The sequence below is a fragment of the Corylus avellana genome, chromosome ca7 (genome assembly GCF_901000735.1).
Source record: "Corylus avellana chromosome ca7, CavTom2PMs-1.0".
NCBI classification, from domain to species: domain Eukaryota; kingdom Viridiplantae; phylum Streptophyta; class Magnoliopsida; order Fagales; family Betulaceae; genus Corylus; species Corylus avellana.
The window spans coordinates 20,503,927-20,513,333 of NC_081547.1; the positions used below are offsets into that span (position 1 = coordinate 20,503,927).

The 9,407-nt window shown below is 35.8% G+C and overlaps 2 protein-coding genes across 2 annotated transcripts in view; one reads left to right on the plus strand and one right to left on the minus strand.

Moving 5' to 3' along the window:
- The window catches only part of LOC132187985 (periodic tryptophan protein 2-like), a 5,009-nt gene extending 1,448 nt beyond the window's left edge, over nt 1–3,561 (plus strand). The window contains exons 3-6 of the mRNA XM_059602406.1: nt 76–447; nt 1,506–1,850; nt 2,621–2,848; nt 2,974–3,561. Coding sequence (XP_059458389.1) covers nt 76–447; nt 1,506–1,850; nt 2,621–2,848; nt 2,974–3,144 — 1,116 coding nt within the window. The 3' untranslated portion in view covers nt 3,145–3,561. The remainder of the gene's footprint in view (nt 1–75; nt 448–1,505; nt 1,851–2,620; nt 2,849–2,973) is intronic.
- A 2,391-nt stretch (nt 3,562–5,952) lies between these two features.
- Nucleotides 5,953–6,731, minus strand: LOC132188498 (late embryogenesis abundant protein 7-like). Its single transcript, XM_059602972.1, has 2 exons — nt 6,601–6,731; nt 5,953–6,508 (listed from the first exon to the last, which is right to left on the minus strand). The coding sequence occupies exons 1-2, from the start codon at nt 6,652–6,654 to the stop codon at nt 6,083–6,085; spliced, it is 480 nt and encodes a 159-aa protein (XP_059458955.1). The 5' UTR covers nt 6,655–6,731; the 3' UTR covers nt 5,953–6,082.
- Nucleotides 6,732–9,407: the final 2,676 nt, after the last annotated feature.

Consider the following 9,407-nt stretch of genomic DNA (forward strand, 5'->3'; position numbering starts at 1 on the left):
TCTTTATTCACAGCATTTTAGTTTTCCCCTTAACTCAATAGGGCGCTTTATGAGGTTTCCTGTTTTCACATGTAGGCAATCTTAGCTTCTTCATCATGGGACAGAACTGTTCGATTGTGGGATGTTTTTGAGGGTAAAGGTGCCGTCGAGACATTTCCTCACACACATGACGTTCTTACATTGGTTTATCGTCCAGATGGAAGGCAATTGGCTTGCAGCACATTAGATGGACAGATTCATTTCTGGGACCCAATTGATGGCTTGTTAATGTACACCATTGAGGGCCGTAGGGATATTTCTGGTGGTCGTCTCATGACTGATCGTAGATCTGCCGCCAACTCAACTTCAGGGAAGTTCTTCACAACCTTGTGCTATTCTGCTGATGGCAGTTACATATTAGCCGCAGGGAATAGCAAATTCATCTGTATGTATGATGTTGCAGATCAGGTTAGTTTGCACACATTTATTTGTATACAGATAACTTATCATCTTTGTGGTAAAACTGTGCTTTTTTTCTTCTTCAAGTTTTCAATGCATTTTGTCTGGTCATCATTTCCGGACCGTTTTCATGATTCCAGATTGCCTTTTTTCATCTGGGTGGGTAATTGTTCTTCTATATAGATGTTTTATCTTGTATTCTTCATGTGTATTTGAGAGCGCCTTACGCTTTTAATGATATCTCAATTACTTAAAAAGTTTGGGTGGGTAATTGTGAAAATTAGCAATTCGCTTTTAAAACTAGACAGAGCCATGTGGAAGAATTTTATTTTATTTTTCTTTAAAAACATCAAAAATGGGTGTGGAATAAGTGATCCGATTATGTGCTAAGTTCAATTGTTCATAACATTAAATTATTTTGTACATATGTATCCCTTTTGCCCCTTTCAGAAGCTTCTGAAGACAATGAAATCATGAACTTTGTTCTGAAAATTTTAATTTATGCAATATATGTAAGATGAAGTACATGTTCTGGCACATTACTTATATCATAGAATTGATTTAAAGTGGTTTGTCAAACTCTCAACGTTGTATAACCTAATTTTTTTGATAAATAACATTTATAACCTAATTTCTGAGCATTTTGTGCATAATTCACAATAATTTATTTCTGTGCCCCTTTGTCGAGTTCCTAGACTTTTTGGTTAAAGTGGACCTCACAGTCACCTGAAATGTCAACAAGATTAGCACAGTAATATATTTATGCTAATTCTATATTTCAATAAAAATCTTCTTTTATCTTTACATTTTTGTACTCAATTGGTGGTTGGTGAAACAATTTGTTTGTCAAGAAGACAGTAAAGATTAACATTCAATGTTTTATCAGAAATCTATAAAGGTCTAATCAATGATTGTAATGGATCATTATAGGTTGCATGAATTCTTTTTATAGGAACCTATAATGGCTTATAGCTTAAGGCGTATCTGACTTTGAAAACATTGTGTGGGTTTTGTTAGTTGTGGTATATGGAATTGAATGTGTATATATTTGCATCCACACTGCACAGGTATTGCTGCGTCGATTTCAAGTAACCCATAATCTCTCTCTAGATGGAGTTCTTGACATCTTAAACTCAAAGAATATGACAAGAGATGGCCCTCTGGATCTAATTGATGACGACAACAGTGACACGGAAGAAGGTGTTGACAAACAAACCCGAACAAACTTAGGTTCTGGTTTACCAGGATCCATAGGAAACGCCGGAAGGTCTTCTATTCGTACAAAATGTCTGAGAATTGCACCCACTGGGCGGAGCTTTACAGCTGCAACAACAGAGGGGGTGTTAGTTTATTCAATTGACGAATCCATTATCTTTGATCCCTCAGACCTTGACGTAGAAGTTACACCAGAGGTATTTCCATGTTAAAATCTGCAACTAATAAGGAAATGAAGATCATGAGAAAATCAAAATTTTCATTTCATATTTTTCTGTTTTTCAAATGTAGCTTGGAACAGAATCTGAATCACATTAAGGTAGTCGACCAATTAATATGTACCATATTATTTGGGTTGCATCTTTGTGTTTTTTATGAAATTCATTTACTTATAAAAAATATAGGGAGAACTTCACTTAATCCTTTGAACCTTTATCATTTTTGTAATCACCCCCATAAAGTTCAAAAACTCTTTATTTAGTATATCCATCTTTAAAAAGATTGCGATGTCACCTCTCTGTTAGGATTTTCTGTTAAATCCTACGGACGCCTTAGAAATTCTCAAAATACCACCTATATTTGTTTTTTAAAAAATATTTCATTTGTAATTTTATAAATTTTATGGAGAGATAAAGGTCATTTTACCCTTTTTCATCTAATTTAGCCCCAAATCCTAACGGGATGAGTGACATTACAAACTTTTTAAAGTTTGATACACTAAATTGAGAGTTTTTAAACTTTAGGGGGATACTTGCAACAACAATGAAAGTTCCAAAGGTTAAGTGAAGTTATCCAAAAATATATTATTTGGATAGCAGCATTTCCCTTTTCTTTTTAGTAGCAGGTTTCCTTTTCTGTTCAACAGCACTGTTTTTTTCATTTCAGTGAAATAGCAGTATTTTTCCTTTTGCTGATTTGATAATTCTTTTTTTATTTTCTCTATTTTTGTGGTTATGCTGTTATACAGGCAGTTGATGCAGCACTAAGTGAAGGTCAACCAAACAAAGCTTTAATTCTTAGCCTTCGTTTGAATGAGGATGCTCTAATTAAAAAATGCATTTTTGCCGTCAGTCCCGTGGATATACCGGCTGTTGCCTCATCAATCCCTTACAAATATTTGCAGAGGTTAATACAAGCATTTGCAAATCTTCTTGAAAGCTGCCCGCACTTGGAGTTCATACTTCGATGGAGTCAGGTATATTTTCCTCATAACTTCAACTTTTCCAACTAATTCTATTCATATTAGATGCAGATAACCTCTGCACTGTGCTGCTTTCTAGATCTATCTCATGGATTGTGATTTGGTTGTTTGTATGGCAGGAACTCTGCAAGGCCCAAGGCAACTCTATTAAACAGAATTCGAGAAAACTGCTTCCTGCTTTAAAGTCCTTGGAGCAAGCAATTGTCAGAAGACATCTGGATTTGGCAGATACATGTTCTTCTAATGAATATAAGCTTCAATATTTATGCTCCACCAGCACCACAAAATGAATGGGTGTAGGATAACTTGTAGGCGCTTGGGCAAGATTTTTTTGAAACATTATTTACATCTGGTTGTTCTACTGCAAGGCGGACCAGTTTTAACTCTCTTCCTACTATGCATTGAATCCATCCTGCGGCCCTCGAGAAGCCGGAGAATACCCATTATGCAGGCCTTCCACGAGTGGTCCGGTGTGTTCGTTACAAAATCATCCATGCATCAAATTCTGCTGTTCATTACAGAAGTATTTATGGCATCAATTCATGCTGTTTCTGATTATTTATATCAATTTTGCCATTACAAACATTAGCCTGTTAAGATATGCGTTGCAATACGGTATAGTAGTATTAGAGCTATCAATATTGTAGATTTGTTGTAATGCTCAACAGGAGATTTGATGGAATCAAAAGGTTCTTATTGCGTGCACTTCTCTTTTGAGTTTCTTATAGCGTTCAATTTATTTATAACTGTTCATACAAGATCATTTCCATCACTCTTTAATCAAAAGGTTCTTATTGCGTGCACTTCTCTTTTGAGTTTCTTATAGCATTCAATTTATTTATAACTGTTCACACAAGATCATTTCCATCACTCTTTGGTTTATATTATTTGAAGTAATTGTAGTCCATAGGTGAAGAACGTATGACCATCTAAGGGCCTCAAGCCTACCATCTCCGTTGACAAAAAAAAAAAAAAAAAACAGGGGTGCTCTGCAAATTTTTAAATTTGTCTCTTTAACCTTTTTTAGTTTTTATAATATAAACACTTTAAAATAGTTTTTTACTCCCCTTAAAAAGAGTTTGTTTAGTTTTGCTCTCCCACCTCATGAGAAGAAAGAGATGGGAATTGGCGGGATTGAGATCTTGCAATTCTTGCTTCAAGTATCTATGTAATTCATTAAAAAAGAACGGCTTGGATTGAATCGCATAAGCATTTAAAAAGGAAAAAAAAAAAAAAAAAAAAAAGTAAAGAGAGTGACTGACCATCCTTGACCATCCCAACCACTTATGAGAATGGCCGGCCACCTCTCTCCTTAAATTACCAGGATTTATTGCATAACCCTCAAGTCATCAAGCCCTTAGGAGTTGATTACACTATTCTCTCATTCCCCCCTCCCCCCAAAATTATCAAGGGTGGTTGCACCACCTCTCAAACCCTCAAGGGTGATTGCACCCCGTCTCTTGAACTACTAGGAGGTAGTTGCACCACGTCCATGAGGTTACTGACCACCACCATTAAAAGGTGTGGTGATGATTGGCTACTCTTTTAGGAGTGGTTGACCCACTCCCAATAATACAGTTGGGGTGGTCAACCACCACTTCAAAGATTTAGAGGGTGGTTGGCCACTCCCGTGGATGATCAATCTATCACAGCCACATCTCTAGGTAGTCGGCCACCCTTTGATAGTGAAAAGGTGGTCTAAATTGTTCATTTTGAATTAATGATCTAAATTTTTAAAATTGTAGGGACCTCAATCTAGGAATAGGCGGTAAACATTGGGTTCTGAGCTTGAACTCAATGAACTGTAAAGAGATGGTAAATGCCAACAATTTTGGGGGCTCGAAGGTAGGTGGAGAAGGTGAGGGGATAAGGTGGGAGTGACTGCAAGGCTGTTGGCAAAGGAAGTAGAGTAGAGGATGGTGGTCCGTAAGGTGGAACACAACAAGCTCTCTGCAGAGGAAGTGGCCCAATGCTAAAAAGATTTAGGGTCATGGGAAGAAAGTGAGGAGGAGGAAAGAGGTGAAAAGGGGAGGGGAGAAGACCAAGCAGGGTACAGGGGAGGAAGGGGGAGATCGAAAGCGAAAGCCAAGGGAGGGAGCATAAAAGATCAAGCCTTGCTCATCTATACTGTTGATGCGTTTTTTTGTTTAAGGATTTGCTAACTAGTGATTTTTCTTCGTGGTTGAGCTATGAGAGGACTTCTTGTATGGCAATGGTACTCCTACAAAATAAGGACAAGGTCAGAGGGTTTTCGGTCAGTTAGGGCCGAAGACCTTCCGATGCTTAAGTTAGCTTAAACATCTTTATATTTCCATCTATAAATCAGTACGTGAAGAGTGTGAAATGTATGTAAGACTTATGAAGAGAAGAGTTCAAGAGAGAAGTGGGATTGAGAGTCCCAAAAATGTGTTAGAGAGTGTTTTGAAGTCCTGGGAGAACTCGTGGAAAAGAGAACTCCTCGAAAAGGTCCCTGGACTTTTTTTTTTTTTTTCCTGAACTTTTTTTTTTTTTTTGTTTTTTTTTTACATATACATGTAAACACAAGAGGGGAAGGGGGATTTGAACTAATATGATTTGAACTAATATCGATAAAGGCATATCGTACTTAATTAAGGTGAATGGATGAAGGCACATTGGCCATGGCGAGGTATTTTCTCCCCAACATATACTTGATTCATTATCTTCTCAATCTTATCATATAGCACCCTGCGGAAAACTAGCCATATAGAGCCTCATATCTTGTAACTTTTAACAATAATACAAGATTATAACATCAAAAAGGTTCTAGTGACGTCTAACTCTGCAATATCTTTCAGCTTTTCCTTCCCTTCACCAAATACAAAATGATGAAACACTGATGACCAACGGATGACTTGACTTCTAAAATTCTAATAGAAGCTGGTTGCGTCTACTATATATATTCGTCTTTCACAACTACTATGATTATTATTAATATTTTTTGAAAAACACATTAGTAATGATATTCAACAAATCATCACAAATACTTGAGAGCACGAATCTAATCCCAACTGAGACAAATGCCCCCATTGCATTTCTTTAATTTAAAATTTTAAAGCAGAAATCACATTAAAAAAAGACCAAATACAACACTCCCTTTCGCTAAATGGGAGTAGTAGTAAAGGACTTTTGATAAAAACATGCCCAACAACAAAATAAACACTTGAGATAACATAACAAAACACAAGCTGCAGGCAAAAGCCTTCCAAACTAGTCCTTATTGTACCCCTGACCCTGCTGCTGCTGCTGCTGCTTATTGAGAGTATCATCCTCAACAGCATTACTATTATTATTATCTTTGCCCATCCCCAATGTATGCTTCACCGCATCAGCTGCACCTTGCGCCATCTGCTTCACCTGCTCTCCAGTCTTCTGCAGCACCCCGCCGGTCTTCTCCTTCCCGGCCTGCGCCTTCTCACGGGCCGCTTGCGCCACCTCCGCCGCCTTCTGCTTGCCAGTCTCCGCTGCTTCTGCCGCCTTTTCCTTGGCCGATTGGGCCGTGCTTGAGGTCTTCTCTTTGGCTGCTTGGGTTGTCTCTGAGGTCTTGTCCTTTGCTTGTTGGGATTTCTCTGATGTCTTGTCCTTTGCCGCTTCCGCCTTCTCCCTCATGGTTCCCATTGTCTGGTCCGTTTTCTCCTGAGTAATAAGCAAGCACACAAAATCAAAAAAAAAAAAAAAAAACATTACTTTTAGTAAAACGACTGTCATCAAATGAAAAAAAATTATACCTCTGCTCGACCCTTGGTTTCACCAGCTCTGTAGCTCTGATCATGGGAGGCCATTTTCTTTATAGTTTGAGAAATTGCTTTTGCTTTGTAAAATCTGAGAAAACTTGAAGAGTATCAGAAATTTTTTGGTTGCGAGGATATTATATAAGGGTGTCTTGGGTGGATGGATATTTGTAGTATTTTCATGTTGCCTAAGTGACAAACACGTGCACTGCGTTTTGACAGGTTGTGTGGCACGTGTCGCGATGAGGTTAAGGATGATAGTTTTGCTGCAAGCCTGCAACTTCGATTGGTGACTCAACCTATAGAATATCGCCACCTCGTGCCTCTGTTGTTGTAGATTACGTGTCTAGCTTACACGTGTTTTTTTCTTTAGAATGCCTGCACTCGATTTCGAGGACAATTTTAAACAAATTCGCTGCATCATTTGCTTTAATCGTGCCACCACACCAATGTTAGCTCCAAGCAAAGGTGAAAAGACGGTTACGATTAATGGTGAGTGGTTATTAGTTAAAATTGTTAATCGTAATCGTTTAAGTGGTTAATAATTTATTAACTGTCTCCGCTAATCGCTTAGGCGTTTAAACGGCAGTTAGCGATAAGTAACTCTAATAACCATTAACTATAATTATTTAAGTAGTTAGTAAAATTCATTAACCGTCTCGACTAACCGCTTAGGCGGTTAACAATTAGTAACTCTAATAACTGTTAACCATTTTTTTTTAAAAATAAAAAAACCAAAATAATGTCGTTTCTTTGGTAATACAATAATATCATACTACATACCAGGGCCGGCCCAACCGCTAGGCGAGTTAGGCTGGTGCCTAGAGCCCCAGATTTCTAAGGCCCAAAATATTTTTTAATAAGGCTAAAAAAAATTTGCACAAAGGCCCTCAACATGCTTTAAGAAAAAAAATTATTATTTGTTTATAATATCAAGGCCTCAATATGTTTTTTCGAGGCCTTCAACATGCTTTAAAAAAACAATATTATTTTTTTTATAATATGGAGACCTTCTGCACAACAGCCACAATGCACTCAACAGTTAACATGTTTTAATATATATTATTTGTTTATAATATTGAGGCCCACGAAAAAAAAAATCTAAGAATCCCACAGACTTGTCTGTTGTGGTTATTTTGCAAAAGAGAAATGATACAAATCCCAAATTTTCTTCGCAAAAATGAGTTCTCAAATGATGTGTCACCATCCCATGAGTTGGTGACACACTTCCAAAAATAATAAATCTCATGAGATTGTGACACATCATTTGGGAACTCATTTTTGGGAAGAAAATTTGGGATGTATAGCATTCCTTTTGCAGATATCCAGCCCCTCACAAAAGGTTAAAGTGTTCAATTTTTCACATTTCAAAAAGATTAAAATGGTTATTTTGCAATTTACGAAAATGCTGAAAGACAAAAATAAGTCTACTTAATTTAAGTATAAAGAACAAAGAGTAAGGGCAAAATGGTAATTTTAGTCTCAAACAAAAAATCACTGAGTGCGGAATCAGTGCTTATTAGGTGAAGATCTTCTACAATATTAAAATAAATATTATTTAATTAATATTTAAATATTAAAAAAATAAGGCTCAATTTTAAAGTTTTGCCTAAGGCCCCTAATTCATTGGGCTGGCCCTGCTACATACGATATTATTTCTAGATTTTTATACATTGTTTATATATATTTAAAATTTTAAACACAAAAAGACATTGTTTCATATATATATATATATAGCGGTTTTGGAAAAAAATTAAAACCGCTAACCGAAACTGCCTTCAAAATCTGTTAGCAGTTATTACAGTTAGCGATTAGCAGTTAGAGGGTGGTTATTAGCAGCCCGCCGTTTCACCCCTAGCTCCAAGGCCGACTAAGCCCAAAAAATTATAGGAAAATCAAAAACGAAAAATTCCTGGTGGCATGCTACCTAATTGGTTTACAACATTTTTTTAATTGGCTGTAATAAATATGGACATAAATTGTACTGAATTAAATTTATGATTGTTTTCTAAGTTATTGGTGAAAAAGGAAAATGTAATATACATGCAATTTATATTTTACTTTACTTTTTTTTTTTTTTTTTAATATATTTTACTTAATACTGATGTCACTCTTTACTAGATAAACAATAGTAAATACAGGTGAAGGAGATGAAACAGCAGCCAGGTCCCTAGGTGGGGAATTTTGATCCACATCTTTATCAGCTTAATAAGGTTAGTTTGTTAATTTTGTGTAAATTATATTTTTATTTGCTGCTTTAAGCTTGTATTCTTAGTTTCAGTGGTTGGGTTAGGGTGCATATTCTCTTAATATTGTTGGGTTGAGCACAGAGTAGCTATATCTATATCTTCATTTTAATTAATTTATATCTATATCCTCATTTTAATTAATTTCATGATGATAAGTAAGTAAAAATTATAGGATTTACATTAACAAATAACTTAAAACACAAAATATTGACAACATACTTAAAATTATTATTTGTGTCACATCAAAAGACCCTTTTTTTTTTTTTTTTGTCAAATAAAAATCAAAATGCACATTCCAAAACATGTTTGGGTGGTTACCATGTGTAACCTTCTATGTTCGAGGACAACTTGAGATCACTAAAAAAATATATCTATAACGGCGCATTATTTTGTTATGAGAATGGAATTTTATATGGAACAATTATTAATATTACGATATATTAAAATATATGATACAGTAGAATATTTTATTGTCTTTATTTTTATTTTATTCTATGTAAGAGTTTTGACAACTTAACCCTAGAAAATATTGTAATGGTTTGCATATTTAAAGGC

Bases quoted from the DNA above. Each gene is read 5' to 3' on its own strand.
- LOC132188498 (XM_059602972.1), bottom strand. From the start codon at position 6,654: ATGGCCTCCCATGATCAGAGCTACAGAGCTGGTGAAACCAAGGGTCGA. The intron at 6,509-6,600 runs GTATAATTTTTT...CTTATTACTCAG, and splicing joins AAACCAAGGGTCGAGCAGAG to GAGAAAACGGACCAGACAAT.